This window comes from Buteo buteo, chromosome 6 (genome assembly GCF_964188355.1).
Source record: "Buteo buteo chromosome 6, bButBut1.hap1.1, whole genome shotgun sequence".
In the NCBI taxonomy this organism is placed as follows: Eukaryota; Metazoa; Chordata; class Aves; order Accipitriformes; family Accipitridae; genus Buteo; species Buteo buteo.
Genome location: NC_134176.1, coordinates 10,337,124 through 10,357,165, shown reverse-complemented (window position 1 = coordinate 10,357,165; position 20,042 = coordinate 10,337,124). Strand labels below are relative to the sequence as shown.

General features: G+C 46.5%; 1 protein-coding gene across 3 annotated transcripts in view; it reads left to right on the top strand.

Annotated features, from left to right (window-relative positions):
• The first annotated feature begins 336 nt into the window (after positions 1-336).
• The window catches only part of CEP170B (centrosomal protein 170B), a 59,805-nt gene continuing 40,099 nt past the window's right edge, over positions 337-20,042 (top strand). For all 3 annotated transcript variants that reach the window (XM_075029699.1, XM_075029698.1, XM_075029697.1), the window contains exons 1-5: positions 337-415; positions 1,986-2,121; positions 13,749-13,838; positions 16,867-16,947; positions 19,937-19,993. In XM_075029699.1, coding sequence (XP_074885800.1) covers positions 2,017-2,121; positions 13,749-13,838; positions 16,867-16,947; positions 19,937-19,993 — 333 coding nt within the window. In that variant the 5' untranslated portion in view covers positions 337-415; positions 1,986-2,016. The remainder of the gene's footprint in view (positions 416-1,985; positions 2,122-13,748; positions 13,839-16,866; positions 16,948-19,936; positions 19,994-20,042) is intronic.

The following is a 20,042-nucleotide window of genomic DNA, read 5'->3' as shown; positions in this document are numbered from 1 at the left end:
CCAAGGCCAGGGACAGCCGCATCCTGGTCAGAGAGCTGCCGCGAGGCTCCGCCGGCCCCTCGGAGCGCCCGAAAGGCGGGACGCCGAGCCAGGGCACGGCTGTAACCGCCCCGAGGAGCCACGACCCCGGAAAGCCCGTCCGCCGCACCTGCCGCCCAGGTGCCGGGCCCCGGGAGGGCCGTGGCCGGGCCGTGTGTGTGGGGGGAGGCTCCGGCCCGACGGGCCCGGTCAGGGCCGCGGGGGGGTGGCGGCGGGGCCGCGGCCGGGCCCGGCGGCTGGAGCCGCCTCCTGACGTCGGGAACCTGCCGCGCGCGGGGGCGGGGCGGGGCGGGCGCCGGGAGCGGCCCGCGGGGCAGGCAGAGCCGGCTGGCGGGGCGCGGCGCCCGGCCTGCCACCGCGCCGAGGGCCGCAGCAGGTAGGGCGGCGGGCGGAGGGGGGGAGCCGGGCCCCGGCAGACAAAGGGCCCGGCTCCGCGGTGGAAGGGGAGGGAACGACGGACACCGCGGCGCACCTGGGCCGCCGCGCTTCCCCCCCCGCGGCGGCTCCGGCCGGGGCTGCCCGCCCTTCCCCTCAGCAGCGAGCGCGGCCCGGCCGGAGCCCCCCCCCCGGGAAGGAGGCCGGCCGGCCTCGGCGGCCGGCCGGGGCGGTGCGAGGCGGCCGCGGGGCTCGGCCGGCCGCTGCCGGCTCCCCTCCCCGGGCGCTTTGTCGGGGAGGCGGCGTTTTCCCGGGCGGCGGGCGCGGTGTGGCGGGGCCGCTCGCGTGTCGTGACCGGGGCACGGGAGCCCGCACCGCCGGCTACCCCGAGCGGTTTGTGCGTGTCCGCAGCGACGGAGAGAGGGGGGCGGGACGTGCGGTCTCGCCTCGTCGTCGTTTCTTCCCCCCCCGCCCCCGCCAGGCCTGCGCCTTGCCGGGGAGGTCGTTCATCCTCCCCGCCGGTGTCACCTGCGCTTCCCCGGGGCCGCCGGGGCGGGGCGGGGGGGAAGGCCGGCGATCGGGCCGGGGAAGCGCAGCCCAGCCCAGATAAAATGGAGATCTCCTTCCCTCGGCGCATTTAGGAATGCAACTCCGATCCCGGGAGGTGGGTGAGGGGAAGGCGGGAGCCTGACGCGTGCCACTGTGTTTTCCTTCAGCCGGGGAGAGGAAAACGCGATTTTGTGGGAGAGGGAGGAGGAGAGGCCGCTGCCCGCAGCCGGGCTGTAGCAGCGACAACAAACAGGTGTGGCTGGGAGAGTTCCCGATAAGTGCCGCACGCCGCTGCTGCCCTCGCAGGTTCCAGCTGCCTGCTCTGCTGCCGGGGAAACGAGGGGCGGTGTACGCCAAAACCCTCCCTTGGGAATTGCAGCCGGTGTTTCCTGTCCTTGGGGTAGCGGCGTGGTTTGGTTTTTGGACCAGCTCACGCAGGGAGGGAGGATGGATGGATTTGTGGGCTCCCAACTTGTATCGGTGGGGTGAGCAATAGGGAGGCTGTTTTCCTCCCGGCACTGGTGTAACCGCTCCTGGGAGTGTGCTGTGAGAGGTTAGAGGAGCCAGGTTATGTCACCTCACTGATGTGCTGGTCCAGATCTTTGATGATGAGGGAAGCCCAAGCTGTGATTTGTGCACAGTGCTAGTGACGAGGAAATGTTCTGGAAAAGATGTCTCTCTCTCTCTTTTTTTTTTCCCACACCACATTTCATCATTTCATTGATTGGATTCAGCTGCATGCTTCATTTCTTAAACCATCCTTTCTTCAGACCCTTAGTCTTACTTTACTGTGGGAATACTTCCAGGACTGCAGAGCTCCTACACATGGCACATGGGCAGCAGATCCTGGCACATGCTTCACAACTGCTTGTTGCCACTAGACGTTTAAGACACAAACACAAAGTGCAAGAGGCAGCGCTGGGTCCTGTGGCACAGGGAAATTTGGGAACTGCAGCTATGCACTGGTGTACCTCCACACTTCGTTAATAGCTCACTGTGTGTCATGTTTTTTTTTTATTTAGGATGTATAAAGATTAAGTGCCAAACGCCAAAATGAGCGTGACTTCGTGGTTTTTGGTGAGCAGCACTGGCATTCGCCATCGGCTCCCTCGGGAGATGATATTTGTTGGCAGAGATGACTGTGAACTGATGCTCCAGGTAACATGGCTTTGTTTTGTTATTTCTTCTGAAGATGCAGTGGATGTGAACGTAACTCTGGGGATCTGCAGAGATGTTGCATGCAAGACATCTTTTAAAAGGAACTTCCTTTTTTATGTTGAGTCTGTGGTTTCCATGAAGACTTCATATGTTTCTGAAAGCGCAAGTGAGGTTTCTTTCAAATTGCCATGCCATCAGATGGATAGGAGCTGTAGTGGTGGGAGATTAATCAAATAGATTAACTGTCTTGACACTGCTAGCAATAGTAAGCAAAGACATACCATTCTGTCCTGATCTGCAATTATGCTGCTGGTTTTTGTAGCTTTTAATGTGTGCACTGTTTACTAGTACGTGTGATTTGAATGGGGGCAAGGGTTTTTGTTTGCCTATTTTTCCTTTTGAGTTTGGTTAAATTGTCAGTGCTTGTACCTCTCACTTACTTTTTTTTATTATGGTAGGAAATACTGATGTTTAGCAGAAAAACTCTAGCTGTTTTTGTGGGGTGAGTAAGGTGGTGACCTCTTCCCAAAGTAATTGTGTTACTCGGGCAAACTTGCAGCTTCTGTTAGTGCTTCCCATACCAGCATGTGTCTCCGCTGGACCTAATCCAATGTGTCTGAAGTGTTGACTGTGGTCTGATGTTTGACAGCATAATGTAATGGATGTCACTCCAAACAAATGGAGCTGGAATCTTGCAAAGAGCTTTTGACAGGAGCAGTTTAGCTTAGGAATTTGTAGAAGCTCAGAATTAAATTAGTGTTTTTGCTAGATCCATGCCATGAGTACTTAAATACAAAAAAAAATTTGATTGCACCTGCCTGTCCCCCTTTTGCCCCTTGTTTACAAAGGTGGCAAATGTGCCTGTGGGTGGTAAAATTAGCAAGCTGCCTGCACATCACGGCCTCCCTCCTCATAATTTCCACTGCTAACCTGGTCACAGGTATGTCCTAAATGCTTTGCTGATGATCTACCAAGCAGGCTCTGTTTGTAGTTACTGCGGGGATTTTGTATGGTATGTTAGCAGGAGGTCTGTTTAGGAGGGTAGACGTTCTTGTACGAGGTGTACTTGGAAGGCAAGGTGTTGTCTAGCTGTAATAAAATGTTGGTATCCGCAAAAGGAGAGTTTGCAGTGTTTGTACTGCTCTGCTAGCTGGCAGTGAATAGCATGGCTGTGCTGCAGTGGTAGAGTCTGAAGCATACTCCTCTTCAACAGCAGATCATTTGTTTGGGTTTTCCCCTGAATCACACTATCTTTTGTTTCATGTTTCTACGTGTCTGGTGAGGCATGTGAAGGTGAGACATTGAAAATGCCCTGATATTTTCTGTAAGTCTGCATTTGACTGCTCAGAAACCTGATTGCCATGTTCTTTCATGACTTGAAGGGAGAAAACATACACAGTGGCCTTGGTTTCCATAAATGGCCAAGAGTTTTAGGGTGCCCATCTAAATATCTTTTGAAGGTACTTGAGGTTTGGTTTTGGTTTTTTTTTTTTTTTTTACTGTTAGGGTTCAGCACTCTTTGAGAGTCACATGTCTCCAGTTGTACACCCTAAAATAAAAGTACCCAAATATCAATCATGCTTAAAATGCATTGCTTTTTTCATGGGTTATTTATGGGGTTAACTGGACAACGTGGATTGTGAGCCACTCTGTATCACATGGAGTATTTCATGCGTCTTTGCAAGTCTGAGCTGGCTTGTCAGTGTTGCATGTGGACTAGCAACCTTGTGACGCTCTACACTTGCCATGCTCTTTTCTACCAGGTAAATGAATTGAGATTCCTGAAGGAGCCAGCAGTATGTGTGAGAGTGAAGCGGTTGTATTTGGGTACTCATAGGTGGTGGTGGTATTAAAGGAGATTTTCATTGTTTCACCAGAGTGAAGAATCTGGATGGTCTGTAAAAGCCAGCTGCGTATGTTCACGGGGTGACTTACACGTGACCCTTTATAAACGTATTAGTTTATTATTTCCAATAATAAAGCTTTTTCTAGGATCACATGTACAGTCTTGTTTTGAACAGTATAGCACATTATTTTCCTAGCCATTTGCTTATGAAGACGTTTTCCAGAGCTACCTTGGGCTCCGAATGAGACGATTGTAGTAAGACTCAGTGTGGAAGAGAAACTGTGAACAGAGACTTGATATCCAAGCAAAATTGTGTTTGAGCAGATGGAGGATGAGATCTAAAAATAGACTTTTTTTTTCCTGCTGTGACTGTCCATGTCACAAAATTGTTGTGCAGACCGGCACGATCATTTGTCTTGGGGAAAGCTTAAGAAGCAGGGCAGTTACCAGAGCAGGCAGACAGAGCTCTTGTGACAGTGTTTGCACCTGTAGTGTTTCTGTGGTACTGACCCTGAAACTGTATATTCGCTGCACAGTTATTTTGCTTATGTATTTCGAGATACTGGTGTTTAATCCCTTAAGGTGCACAACTGGGAGCAGACTGCAAGTGTCTGGGGAATGGACTGGATGACCTGGTCAGTGTTTTTTTGTCTCTAAGACTGTTACTGCTTAGTGATTTCATCGTGATACGGTTTGTGGTTCCCTGTTGAGACCATGTGTATTAGATGGTGTGCAAACATACAACACAGAGATAACCCTTGTCCTGGAGACCTTGCAGTCTTGCCTTTCTCATTTTACTGTTTTAGGAGTGTCTCGTCTTTTGATATTTTCTTGGAACATGTTTTTTCAAGATGTCAGATCCCTAAATGGCAAAAAATGATGGCTTTGTCACCAATCAAGCTTTAGTTTTGCCTGTGTTTGCTTATTTCATACAGGTACTAGATTTGCTTTCTGGTTAACAAAGAGGTGAAGAAAAACAGAGTCTTTAAGCTTAAAATTAAGTAGGTTTGATAGTGGGGAAACATAATCTACCTTGAAATCTTCTATACCTACTAAGAGGATTAGAATATTTTAAATATTTTTGCAGCACTGTAAAGCTTCTAGTACAAGTAAATGTGAGATTTACATTGGGTTTGAATGTTAATGCATGGGCAAAAATGCCGTGTAGTGTAGCTTGGCGTGCACAGTGTTGTTACGCAGAGTCAAGGGCTCAGTTGAGCCCTTTTTCTGAAGAACGGTGCTTGATTTCTTCAACAGTCTCACCGGCTCCTTTCAGGTAATGGTCAACAAACAGCAGGAGTGTGGAAATCTAGACCTTCACTGACTTGCACTAGCGTGGTTTTTTTCTGTGAAGGTTGTTGGTGGTAGGAAGTAACTCTCTGAAAAAGTTTACTTTTTTAAAAACAAAAAGTAAGACGGTTTTTCGACCATCTTGAACAAGGTAATTCCCCTCCATGCCCCCACTTTGGGAAATACAGTTGCTGTTTTTATCAGCTTTGGTCATTTGCTTAATATGATGGGTATTTACTCGGGGGACAAACATTTTGCAAACTCAAAATTTTCACTTAACCATTAAAACCTTCCCCTCTGCCCCTAAACAAAACATCTTTTGCGTTTTTTGCTGAATGTAAATATTTAACAGAAGGGAAAGCAGGGTCATGATTTCCCTGTTTTTGTTTGAGAGAGTTGTTTACTGGAAAGTTTGGGAAAGCAAAATGTTTAACCAGTGCTTCCTTGAGTATTTCCCTCTCTTTAGAGCGATGGCTTGGGCATGCAGTTGTCCTACACCAGGTGGTGAGTTACAGCAGGAGTAGGTGCGGATAGCATGATGCTTTCTGTTTTATGCCTTTGTCCTATGTGCCTTTTAAGACAGCTTGACACTTCTTATCAGGAGACAGTGTTTTCAAGTGCTTGTAATTCTGCTAAACTTTGTTAACTGTTTGGGATGAGAGTTTATTTTCCAGGCGTCTGTTTGAGGCAGTGTGTTCTGGATGTGATCAGCTCCCTTCTTCAGTCTTCGCTGTGAGCAACTCTGAGAATAATGCTGTTTTCTTCATGTAAACTATTTAAAAGTATGTTTAACCTTCCTTTTGAAGTTTTAGCGTTGTAGAGCTGCAGGGGTGATGCTTTTCAAGAGTGAATGCCTAGGTCAGAGGTGATTCCCCCCCAATCAATAATTTAAATGTATTTGACCAAGTTCCAAATCTTTGGAAAAAAGAAAAATAAATCGTAGTTTGCATGTGGCCAGTGGGGACTTGTTTGATACTATTGTCTTAAGTGCCATTTCATCTGGCAGTGAGGTTGGTGATAGGACATATTGAAGGACAGAACTGTTGCAGGTTGGGCAAAGAAGAGCTAGGTGCAAGGATGCACAAGGGTGGGGTTTAGATGTAAAAGCAACTGCTAGATTAGATCTGGGTGCTTCTAGCCTGGTATCCTGACTCAGACAGTGGTCAAAGCAGCTGTCGAGGAAAGTGTGAGGACAAGCCAAGAGTATAATGATACTTCCAGAGTACTTGCTCAACCTCTTGACCTGTGTTTCAGGAAGCCAGGGGCCAGATCTTTGCATCTAGTCATTGGTTTTCTACTCTATAAAGCCTCACCAGGAGATTAAGAATTGGCTGAGCGGGGAGGCACAACCAGGAGTCTTGTCACTTGTGCAGAGTGAGAGGAGGAGCAGCAGGACTTAGAGAAGTGGAGGGTGGTGCATATAGGGCAGAAGCTGTTCAGTGTGGGGAAAGCGAGCATTACAGGACGTGACTGCTGAGCAGCATCTCCCTTAGGCCTGAGATGGGTCAAGACTTGCTTTTTTTCTGGTGTCAGCAGATAGCTGTGAAAGCTACTAGCCAAGCATCTGTCACTGGTCCATATGGGACATCGCATGCTGCTTATAGTATCAATTAGTCAGTTCAAGTGGCAGGGGCTTGTGAGCTGAACATACAAGTTCGTTCTGCTGGTGGATCGGATAAATGGTAACGATACTGCTTGAATAGACATTTTGCTCTTTTTAGCTTGCTTTGTTAAAAAGCTAGGGAATTAGAAGCATTCTAGGCACCGAAGGAGCATTCTTATGGCTGCTAAGTCAAGTGTTTATCACTGCAGAGCAGTTACAACATACCAGTGTGAAGATTGCCTGTGTAATCCTGCTTCTGCCCCTGTGTACATAGGCATGAAGATGCAATCTGTTATTGTGTCGTTACCGGATTTTTATCCCTGCAGGATCTGTTCCGTGTTTGGTACGCAGCGTGCACAGCGCACTCTGCAAATAATACAGTGCGATGGTGAACTCTGCGTGTGTGCGACATCTGGTCAAATTAAGGTTTCATTGACCTGACATATCCTACCTTCCCCAGGCTGTACTTGATAATACTATGTCTCTCCTATGTAGTTTAGTAAGTGTACACATAAACAAGTGCGAATAGGTGTGGTGTAGTTTGTCTACAGCATTATGCTAGGAGGAAATAGATGGTGTGAACTTGGTAGATTATCTTTTTCCTGGTACTTCTAGGTAAATTTGCTGCAGTGCACAAGTCGCTATCGCTCCATCACTCAGGTATTTCCTGCATTGGGAGCTCCCAGTAAAAGCCATGGGGAATCTCTGCTGCCTTTAGTGTCCCAAACTACTTCCCCACCAAGGTCCAGGGCTGGAGTGGGAAGCTGTAGCAGGGATAGGGTGGTGCCCCGCTCGTGCTGTTTTGCTGCAGTTATCCAGAGGGTGTAAACCAGCACCTAAGTTAGTCCCTGGGCGTTGGGAATTGCCGAGAGTCATTCATTAGGTGTCACAAAGGAAGTAGGTGTCTTACAGGCAGAAGGGAAAGGATCTAGCCTTGGGAAGGCTCAGCTTTTTGACAGGTAGTGTTTCTAGGTGCCTGGGCAGCAGCTGTGGGAGGAAGGATACACATCCTGTATTTCCAGGCCTAGAGTTGTTTTTTTGGCTCTTGCCTCTCCCATTGTTTTCTGTTAATGTGCAGTTGATGGGAGGATTACGATGTCTGATGAAATGTGGGTTGAGGAGGCTGGAGGCATGGCAGGACCGGCAAACCTGGGAGGGGAGTTCGTTGCTGGAGGCAGGGTAGAGAGAGACGTGATGGTGGCACTGAGGCAGGTGGTTATTAGGGGTGAGAGGGCTGCATGCGGCTGGCAAGGTGCTGGCTGGAAGCCTGGCCTGTGAAGGGAGGGCTTGTCCCTCTCTGGAGCGGGCAGGGAATAAGGGCGCCCCTTTCATGTCCGAGATCCTGATCCAGGCGCTAGCACACACCTCAGCTGCGCTATGGAAGTTGAGGCTTCTGTCCCACCTGAGTTGATGTTTTTCCATGCCTCCTTGGTGGCTATGTAAAACGAAGGGAAAGCCAGTGCATCGGCAGGCAGCCTGTTCCCTGTCTGTGGTCAGGACCAGACCCTGGGTCACTTGAGCTGGTGCTCCACTTTGGGAATGGGGAACCAGCAAGCAAAACCCCATTTTACTCCAGAATAATGGGTTAAGTTTTTATGGGAACTATGCCAGCCTCCAAATCCCTTTGCCAAGCTGTGGGGATTACAGTTTAATTTTCCTGGGGGATTTCTCTCTTTTGTTCACTGCCTTATTTTTTGCATGCATTCTCAGGCGCTGGTCCTGTCACAGATCCACTAAGCCTGTGATCTTGACTGCAGCAAAGCTGAAGGCAGGAGCCTCTGCAGCTTGGGAGCTGTAAAGTGAGCCCAGCCCCAGGATGAGGTGGCTACACTTGCTGAAGAGACATTTGTCTGCTTAGGCAGAGCCATTTAGAAACTGGCAGCACATTCCCCTGGGAGTGATCAGGCTGCCTCTTGTGGGGCTGTCACACTTGCAACCAGCCTGGGGCAGAACAGAGCATTCACTAATACTCTGGAAAAGTACTGAAGTGGCCAATATACACAACTCTGTGAAATGCATTGTGGTGAAAGAGAGAGACCCAGTGTTCATATCTGTCATTAAATGTTATCCATGGTTTTACTTTTGAGGAGCAAAAATCGTATTTCAGGCCAGAATGCAAGGGATTTGTTTGTTTGTTTTTTGGGGTTGGTTGGTTTTTTTTTTTTTAGATTTGGCTTTGTCTGTCTCGCTTCTAAAGTGGGACACTGGGAGAGGTTTGTATTTCCTTACTGGGACACTTGTGCAGAGCACAGTACTGGCAGAAATGTAACCTGTTCACTGTGGAAAGTATTTGAGCAAATGTTTATTGCATGCTGCCACCAGAATGCTGCAGTTAGCTTGTGCCAGACGTGCACAACAGACTGTAGTGAGGAATAAGGAAACTGCTCTAATTTGTTTATTTTATCTCCAATACCACGATGCCTCACGGCACTGGCAGGGCTGTGGTCCAAATCTCAACCCTGAGCAGTAGGTTTTTGCCCATAGTAATTCTCCTGGGGAAGAAGCAGCATCTGTATCTACGTAGACAGCTGAGCTGTGTCTGCTCCCTTGGCCCTGTGGGGAAACGCAGGCTGTCTGGCTGTGTTTCTCCTCCTGCCTTCCTAAGCAGGTCTTGTTTCCTTGTGGGTTTTGCTTGGCATCTTTGCGGCTCACGCTTTCATCCGGAGTGCCCAGTCCTATGTATCAGACTCTTCACCAAACACAAAGCTGTAGGGTATCTGCAGCACACATAGCCAGCATGATATGTACCTCCGTGGAGACTCCTGCGCACTTCTTTTGCTGCTTTTGCTGCTCCCATGCTAAGTAGGGGCTTTTGCTGATTTGATGCATGCAGTTTTGAATCACAAGTGAGCTGCCTGGTTGCATGACTGATTGGAGACTGATGATCCAAGATGTTGGTACTGATGTGGGACTAGCAGACCCAGAGATGCCATTCCTATCTGTGATTTGGACTATCTGTTTAATATGATCGTGGAAGAAAGAAGAGCTATAAAATACCTCTCTCTTCAGATATATGTGCGTTTTGTCTACTACGCATTTAAAACATGATGCATTGTAGATAGTATGATGGAGAAGCAGGACAGCCTTATATTAGGAAGTGATTTGAATGTCTGGAAATGCAAGCCCTGGATGAGCTTAGTGTAGTAACAAATCAGTGTCCATGTTTCCCCTTCAGAGAAGTGTACGTGTTGTTAATCAGAAAAGCACACATTGTGTTTTCTCAAGAGTTGTTTTCATTTGATAACAGGTCCAGTGTTGGGATATGGTGAGAACGCTGTGTTCCTCCTTCATTCCTGGCCTCTTGGAGTGTAGTCTTATTTCTTGCCTGCAGATCACTAGTGCTTAGTACACCTCCCTTCCTTGCCTTCTTTTCCCATTCTTGATCTTGTCTGAGGTGCTCCAGCTCTGGTTTTGCTGTTTGGGTCCAAGCAGAATGTCAGTGATCCTTGCCAGAGCTGAGGAGTGCTGCTCACCCCTTTGCAAGAGCTCTTCCAGTGAAACAGATTAACTGTGAGGGTGTACCAGTTACTTTCTGCTTTTGACATCTGGGTATAAGCACTTCAGGGTTTTTTTAACGCTTTCTTGGAAATTCACATTTTTTTTTCCACTTGGACCCCTGTATCTCCTCCTGACAGATGGATCAGTCTTGCCTTTTGTTGTGGAGGTTGTGACTGATCATAAGCAAGGCTCAGTATGTGGTGCAAGTGTGCATTTAAGCTGGGGAGTCCTCTTATATTTGTGATTCAGTCAACTTAATTGCAGCTTTTCAATTTATAGATGCCTAAAATCTTTCCAGCAGAGTTGCAGATCATTGGGAGCTCTGCACCCATGGGCTGCTCTGTAATGTGTGTTGACTCAGGCTTCTTAAATCACTTTCTGTGATTCAGTGGGTCATGCATTAGAAACCACTGGCGTGCTGGGCTGAAGTGACTTCTGCAGGACTGTTTTTAGGCTCTTGGCTGTTACCAGTCTGGAAACTGGTTAGTCTTTTCTTGGAAGTGGGATTGAGGCAGTCTGTTCCTCTCTGAGAACAAAAGCATGATCAGCCGCTGGGTTGCTGCTGTCACTGCACGCAAGAGCGGTTTATGTTAAATGTGACTGATGTTGAAATAAACTACACCTCGGCTCTCAAGTAAGAGTGACCTTTGGCAAGTCTGCATCAAAATAAATAAGGTGATTTTAGTTATTTTAAGTTGAGTTTCCTTGGAGACAGGCCCTTAGGAAATCCTGCTGCCAGTTCCTGTGATGTTTGCTGGTTTGTCATAAAACTAAGAAAATTCCTCTCTTCTCCACAAAAGCATGAAATTTCACAGAAGTGCGATCTGTTTAACAGTTTGCTGTGTTCCTGATGTGCTCTCTAAAGAGATGCTGAGAGGTAGTATCAGGACTATGGGTCAAATTTTGCATATCATTTTGACTCCATCTTGAACACAGCTGAAACTTCCTTGGAAGATGGGAAGTTTTGGCATAAATTGGTTTCTTTGGTGACCTCTTCCTGCTCTTATGTAGGGGAATATCGTGCTGCTGGAATATATCTCTGCTCCCCTATGATGACTCTTGTCTGGTTTGGGACCCCTGAGTGCCTGTAGTCAGCTGTTTTTAAAATACAGCAGCCCAAAGGCTGTGCTGACTTACATCAGGGCCAGATCCAGGGCAAACTGAATTTTTGGGAGACAGCTGGTTCCCAGAAATAAACCCTTTTTTTAAATGATCTGTGACTAGCTACCAATAAAATCCACCCTAATTTTTTTGTCTGGATTAGCTTTTTGGCGTGGAAGCCTTTCTGCCCTTAGAAGGGGGCTAGAGGGGCTGTTCTGCCTTTAAATTCTGTTAATCTTTAAATGAGTGTCTGTGACAAGCAGCTGGAGACATTCCTGCCCTCAGGGCTGTGTGCGGAGGTGCGGACCCTGGACGTCATTCCTCAACCATCCCTACCTGGACCATCCTTACCTTATGCTGCACATACGTGCCACAGCCACTTGGGCAATTGCAAATTGGACTGAGGGGCTGCATCTAATATGAATAGTAGCAGAGAGAAGCAGCAGCTTTCCACTGCAAACACTTAAGACCTGCCCTACCTTGAGGTCGGTGTCAGACACCAAGCGTGGGGATTGCATGGGGGCGAGAGGTTTGCGTGTGCCCCTGCTGCGAGGGCGCTGCTGTGCATCGCTTCCCGCGTTCAGGGCTCGGCATAGAAGGATATGGGAGTGGGGTGTCCCTGACCACGTTGTCTCTGCCTGTCCCACCAGTTGTTGCCCGTTTCCTTAGGGAGCGATTGCTGTCTGAGCAGCACCACTTGGACAGCAAAGCGTCGAGCGCTGCCTCGTTTTTCAGCTGGGACTCGTGTGAGCTGACACCTTGTAAATTCAGCAGTGTATGGATAACTGTATTAGTGAGGCATCTGGAGGCCCGGAGTCACCTGCCCCTCTTCTCACTTCCTCTGCTTGTGTTGGCATGTTGTGAATGGTGTGAGGGACATTGGAAGGTGGAAGGGCAGTCTTCTGGCCAAGTATGTGCTCGCTTCATATTGGTACTTCAGGATTATTCTGGAGGACAGGTCTCCTGGACTGACATATGCTCTGCAGGGGGAGGAGGTGCCATTTATCAGCTGTTGGGATATTACCAATGCGCTTGACGTTGGCAGGGGCAGAAGAAATTCCTGCCAATGGTAGCAGTTTGTCTGGGAAAAGCCTCTGTGTTTTCACCAAGGAATTCCCCTGAAACAATCTTTGCCTCTGCATGCTTGCAAGGAAGTAGATAGTGGCTTGCCGAGAGTGGTGCTGTGGAAACCATTGTGTTTATACTTGGGAAAAGGGAAGGACTTTTCACTAAGAACTTGTTGGTTGATGCCCAGGAAGAGGAGGATTAGCTGATTTAAAGCTTGGCTCAACTCCCGGCTCTGGTAGCACGCCCGACCCTCCCCTGGCCTGAGATACCAGGGAGGTCTCAGTGTCGCGTGCGCCTGCTGATGGAGTGACCGGTTCCAGCCACCGGTTGAGGTCAACTGCAGCAACAATTCAAGTTATGAGTTGCAGTAGGCCTAAATACAGACAGTCTGGTGTCTTTATAGCTGTTACACTTATGCCATGTTTCAAAATTATTCAGAGATTTTGTTCTAACACTTCTTCCTCCGAAGTCTGACACTATTTCTGCTGAAGTGTCATAGTCTGCTTTGAAGATAAGGTACATTTGGTACTTGTGCATTGTGGCAAAGCTAGTGGCACCAAATCACCGTCCGGTTGAGTGTTCTCAAACCTAGCTTTAAATGTGAATTTTCCTAGAGTTGCTTTCTTTCTCATCCCAAGTTTATTAACCTCCCTCCAACTTTGAAAACCTCCTAGAATTTAAATCAACTCCAGGACATAATCCTGGGAACAGTATACACTGTTGTGAATAAGTTTGGTTTGTAACTTAAGAAAATGATTTTTTGCTTTTTGAAAAATAGGAAGAAATCATCCCAAATAGGAATGTCCCTAGTGATGAGGCCACAGGCTTCAGCTGGTGAAAAATGGAGCTCTTCTAGTTCACACTGGCTGAGATCCTGCCCCCAGGCTTTCAGTTTGACTGGTTTTGTTTTCAGTGTGTATTGATATAATTTATTGAAATTATGGTGTTGTCTTGACAGCCTTTGGTGATTTTTTCTTTTTTTTTTTTTTTCCCTCTCCATGCAAATAGTGTATTGTCTTCAGTGAACTGTTTAAACAACCATGGAAGCATTTACTGTTTATCCTTTGGTTATTTATAGTAGTAAATAATATTTAGTCCTTCCTGCTTTTCCCCTCTCTCCCCCTACCCCATATCGAGTTAGTTTGATGTCTAAATATTGCTTTGATTAACAGTGTCTCTTATGCCTGACTGGTCTCACATTCATTGTGCTTTCATTGCCAGTCCCGCAGTGTCGATAAGCAGCATGCTGTAATCAACTATGACAAGGAGAAAGATGAGCACTGGGTGAAGGATCTTGGGAGCTTAAATGGCGTAAGTAGCAAACCTCCCGGCTGATGGAGGCGAACACGCGACGTGCTGAGTCTGCAAGCGCTTGTGCAGTTACTTAATTCTACTGTTAGACCCTTTTGGGTCACTGCAACTGTTGGCATGAGTTAAGCTGAACATACATAATTACTTGCAAGGCCTGAGATGGAGGTCATGTAGCATCTCATCTTAGAAGAGCAAAGCTTTGGTGAATATTCTGTTTCTTTTTCCCTTTCTTTTGGTGGCCTTGCAGAATGCTTCAGGGCTCACAAAATCATAGACCCTCTTGCAAAAGAGGAGGAAATCAGTCTCATTTTGGGGATGTTAACGTTAAACTGGTGAAGATTCTGGAACAGCTGTTGAGCATGAGCAGGGTGACCTTTTGGCAGTTCATTTGTCAGTGCATGGTGTGATTTATGGGATGATGAGACATTTAATTTCTTTGGGGAGAAGCTATTTAAAACCACTTCTTTTTTTTACAGTAAAAATTGCTCTTTTGCCTGCCTTGAGCCTGGTTTGTGTGAAGACCGAGGGATGTGAGCTCAGAACAGTGAGCTGAGCCTGCCTGAATCTTAATCCTTACTCTGGTCCTGGTTCACACAGTGGTGTTGGGCAGCTCGCCGAGGGCTTTGCCTGCCCACCTGAATTCTGTGATTTTTAAATACACCATCATAGTTAAAACTGTCCTAATGTCATAGCATGCCTCTTTTTTCCCTGTTTCTTCATACCAGCGGAGCTATTCCTCTGCTGGGGCAGGTCTAAGCTGGATTCACGTAATTGTCTTCCCAGTAGGGGTTTTACTGCAGTCATTGTTTTGGGCTTAGAAACAGAAGCCCTTTACCATCACAACCACAAGACAAACCCAGAAACTTTTACAAAAACAGTGGCTAAAGCAGATCTCAACTGTTCTGCCTCTTCTAGCATTTGGAAACAGCAAGAATGAGTGTTAATCCTTCTCAGCATAATAGCTGAAGCACAGAGCCCTGCTGAAATGGGAATATTTCCAGTAACTGGTTTGGGCTCTAGATGGATACCTGGTTGAAAACCTGTGGCAAACTCATGGTGGCAAAATAGCAGCTGAAAATTCTGCTTGCAAGAGAGGGAAAGTTTGTACCACTAATTCTCTTCTATCTTACATGCTAAAGCATATGAATTTACAACACTTTAATAATAGACTTGTGCTCAGAGGGGCAGTGAAGTAAAAGGACTTACAGCAGTGCCCATCTTCTGCAGTTGGTCAAATGCACCTTTGTTGAAGAGGACTGTTGCAGCCAAACTGAATTTATTTTGCATGAAAGAAACAGAGGTCCTTATCTGTTTTCCTCCCTGAAACTAAAGAAATAACTTTTGAGGACCTTGATTTTAATTCAATTTTCAGAATTTGCTTTTTTTTTAAATTTACTTCATGGCTTGTCAACAATGCATTATATGGCTTTGCTGGATAATCTGGTTCATATTAATTGTCAAAATGTTTTGTATTGTTTTTATTATAATGTTCAGCTGATTCTGCAGTCTCTATTATGGATCTCTTGGTTTTGAAGGTAGTGTTTCTATCTGCAACAAGCAGTTTCCTTAGGTTATTTTATTTGAAGTAACCATGGATGAATAGATAACAACATCAAAATAGGGTTTCTTGCAGACTTTTGTTTTGCAGAAAATTCAGCAAATAATTATTCCTGTTCCAGATCTGACTGTTGGGGGATTTTTAAATATTAAAAAATCTCATGCAAATAGGAATTCCATGCCTTCCTGACTTCACTGCTTTTATTCTGAAATTACAGGCCTGTTCCCTGGCTCCTCTGCAAATTGCCAGGAGGCTGGGGGGCTGTTATCTGCTGAGGTTCTAGTTTCCTGCTCTAGCATTTATTTTTCACCTGTGGTTAATACTTGGTCTTATCATGTGTGTTTGGCTTGGCTGAGGCGAGAAGGCAGGAGAAGACTGTGCCTCAGTGGTGAAAGCATGTAAATTCATTTTCTAGCATAATTTTGATTCATCAGAGTGTAGCTGCATTGAGGCTCCAAAGACCCAGCAGCAGGTTCCTGGTCCGTGAGGCTGGGTGAATCCCACCTTGCGAGGTAGGGTAGCTCCTGGTGCCTGTGACTGCCCCAGGGGCACCCGAGTGCCTAATCCCCATCAGCACGCTGGTGGTTCTTCAGGTGAGTTCCTGATCTATTTTTGTTTGGCCCAGGTTATAATAAAAGTACGTGGGTTTATTTATGAAAGATGTCCATAAATGCTTCATTTATTCCTCAGTTCTGCGAGAATTGTTCCTTAGGGGGTCCCCTCGGAAAGCAGGCATCTGAGACATCTGAGATGTTCACAGCTATATGAAGTACATTTCCCGCACCTTTACAAGGATAACTTAGTTTCTCTGGGCCTCAATTAACTGTCTGGAGCATAGAAAAATGAGTATGCGAATCTTTTGCACGAGGGGTCTGTTGTACTGATATATGGTGTCTTGGACTATGTGGCCTCAGACATCATGGTGATGCCACAGCAAACGTGTTTTCCTGTGCATTTTCATTTCCCTCTTCCTCTGTGATAGGCTTTGCTTGTTAAATTATCAGGCCTTGGGGCTGACACCAGTCTTGTTTGACATCCAGTGGAAAACTGATTCCCAGCTCAGTAATTAATGAGTTGCACCGTTTGCTGCTCTTGCTGCTTGTGAAGGGCGCAGGAGAACCGAGAGCATCTGAAGTTACTCACTTCAGGCACCTCATTTATGTGTTCAAGTTGGGGACTAAAATTTCATTTGCAGTTGGTGGCAAGGTGAATCTCCCTAGAGGTCTCTTCAGAGCACTTTGCTTTGAAGCATAATTGGGGTGCTCTAACTTGCCCATGGGAGCTATTTGCTGGTGTTGATTTTTCTAGGGAACTTAGCTCCTCACCTGTCTGACTTTGTGCTGGTGCACCCTGACTGTGTGCAGTGCTGTTGGCAGCTGGGCATGGGTGCCCTCCAGGAGCCCCGTCCATCTGAGATGCATCACCTTGATACCCTCAGTCAAAAACCATTCCTGTGCTTCTTTCCTGCAGACATTCGTCAATGACGTGAGGATTCCTGACCAGAAGTACATCACCCTAAAACTGAATGATGTCATTCGCTTTGGCTATGATATCCTTCTCGTCTGAAGTGGGAGTGGGACATGGTCTTTGATTGGGTTTTGTGCTGTTTGCTGCATGGCGAGTTAAGAGTGCTAATTGTGACTAATGAGTAAGGGTGTTTGTTTTGCCTCCTGGAGCCTTTGGATGGCTCATAAGCTTTTGTTTCTCCACCACCGACCTGATTCAGAGCATATTAATCATGATGCCTGCTACCTTCATTGAACTTTGAATCAGGCCCTGCACTGGCAATAGTGACTGTGGAGGTGCCTCTTCAGTCTCTTTCTAAGGAAGGGTTGCGTTTTTTCTTTTTATTTGGGTGGCAACTGTAGCAGGTACCAGACAGGGAGCAAACATATTTCATATGCTTTTGTGTGAACTAACATCTTCATTTTTTTTTTTTCATCCAACCTGTGTGGTTTTGTTCATCGTTTCACCCAAATGCTTGCTTTCAAACAATTTGCAGGTCTTCAGCCTTAACCATTTAGCTTTGGGGCTTGTGGTCAGACCTTTGACTGTGTATCAATTGAAGTTTGCCTGTGCAAGTTGCTTCTGCCACAAAATGCAAGAGTAAATCTCTCTTTAGCAATAGCAAATTTCACCTCTATCAAGGGAGGCTAGGCTGCAGTTATTGCTTTGTTTACAGAGTCACAAATCCTGCTAGTGTCTGCTAAAACACCTTTGCCTTCATTCCCCTTCCTTTTTATACTGATGTGACTGTATGACTGGCTATAAGCATAGATGTTGGAATGCCTTTCTGAGCCTGCAGAGCAATAGTGGTAAGTAAAGGCTCCTATTGCTGCCTTTTCATGTAATCTAATCCTTTTTTAAACTTTTTCTCAGTTGCTTCTATCTGCCAAACTTTACCCACTCAGGCTGAATTTAGAAGTAGGAAGTGTCTTCTCCAGGTTTCTTTTTTCTTTTGTGGGGAAATTTCAGTTAAAACAGTCCAGACATTTCTGAGAATAGAGGCAGAGAGTAAGTTTTACTATCGGTGGGGGAGGAAGTGTTTGGCTGGAAAACTCTTGTGCAACCTTGACCCCAAGGCCACATTCTTGTGCCTTTTGTTGTCTCCATGATAATGAGTTTGTGCTTGGTCATGCTGTAGCCCTTGAAATACTCCAAACCTTGTTGGAGCCAAGAGAGCTGAAGCAGCAAGGAGAGGCTGAGCCTCCATGGTCTTCCAGGGATCTGGGTACCTCAGCTGTAAGCAGTGACAGTGCAGGAGCACTCACTGTTGCAACAGGGATGCTTAAACTGATGTGTGTGCAATTCTGGATCTGCTGGAAAAGGGGTTTTTAGGCCTTGTGTAAGATCATACTTTTAGTCTTAGTGTTGCTCTGTCTCTTGCCATTTTAGGAATAACAAATCCTTGGTTCACAGTGTTATTTCTTTTTTTTTAGAAGGAAGGTAGTTGCTGAATCTTAAAAAAAAAAAAAGAAAAAAAAAAAAGAAAGGTGTGGCAGTACACTCCCCCCAGCAGGAAACAAAACACAGCTTATTTGCCCTCAGATCAGTATTTGAACAGGGTGCAGTTGATGAGGGTTCAGGCATACATGGGGGGGGAAATACTGAGTAGCCCCTTACTGAGTGCTGCCCAGTAAAAGAGCACTGTCATCTGGGATCATGTCATTAAAGGTGGCATCTCTGTGCACACGTGATGAGGTCTGTTACAGTTCCATAGGTAACCTCAGTTCTAGCTTTTTGTAACTTTGCAAATGTTTTTTTGATGTAGCTGGTCATGTGTCTTCTGGTCTCTAGATGTGTGGGGAAACTCGTAAAGATTTGCTGTTAACTCCAGTCTAGCAAAGGCATAAGCCAGTGCCTAGAGAGTGGGTAGGTTTTAATGGCTGCGCTACAGGTTTAAACTTTTTATAGAAAGCAATTCTGAGTGCTAAGCAGCTGAGTTGAAGTGTTTAGTCCTGCAGCCCTTACATGGATACTCATGTGAAATGAATGATTGTATTTATGAATTGTAAAATTTATTGCCCTCAACAGGAAACTTTAAAGAAGGTAGGTTTTAGTCATCTTTTTACTTCAGTGTAGTTGCTATGGCAGTTACAATCTCTTCCTCTCCTTTGCTGCTTCAGTGCCACCCTGTTTAGCAGGGCTTTCTGTGCATACTGCATTCAGCTTGGTGTGGATGGCAGCATCTCCTGAGGTCTCCGAGTCAGCTGTGTGCTGTTGCATAAGAGCATTTGTCTCTTTTCCATTTACAGTTTCACTTACAGACACTGCAGAGTTTCCCTGCTATGCCAGTATCACTTGGTTTATTTTTAGTCTAATATTTTCCATCTTTCCTTTTTCCTCCCCTTTGCTCTGTGCTGTGCTGATTGGGTTGTTCATGATGACACTGCCAGATGCTTTTTTTTTTTTTTTTTTTTTTTTTTTTTTTTTTTTTTTTACACAGCATTGCTGAGGATTATTGCCTAGGCTCAACCATGTTGAACGCCTCCCTTCCTAAGAGGTCACGGCAGCTCATGACCTAATTTACTTTTCATCTAGGAAACTACAGTGGCTGAAAGGCCTTGTCAGGGCAAGAGAGCACCAGAATCCCAGGCATCTCTGCAGGGAGCTGAGCTCTACTGTTCCCCTGTCCAGAGTGTGTGAGATTTGCCCCATCTTGGGCAGTATACCATGGGGAGAGAGTGGTCTGCCTGGAGCTGCCAGCTGACTGAAGAGGAGCGGGGTGTGAGTTGAGTCAGGGCTCTGATTACTCCCCTGGGCTCCGCACAGAGCTGCTAGTGCTCTCCCAAGCTTCTCCTACCTTGGTCCCCTTTGCTGCCCTTCAGTTGGCATGGGTCCGGCCAGCAGATGTGATTGCACGCTGTCTTGCAAAACATGCATGACAAAGACCATGGTGGGATACAGCACAGGCAACTTCTAGTACCCTGTGTATTTTAAGCTTCTGTGGTTTTATTATCTTGTTTTCTTTCTGTGACTAAATGCTAGAATTCTCTGTCCATCCAATTCCTTTGCTGTTTCCTTAATGAGTTCTGTACATTCAAACATGTATGTCCTGGAACAAATTCAACATAAAGTCCCAGAAGAAGCATTAAAGGTAAGGGTGTCTGGGTGCAGATGCGTTTTTTTTAAAAAAAAATTAAGTG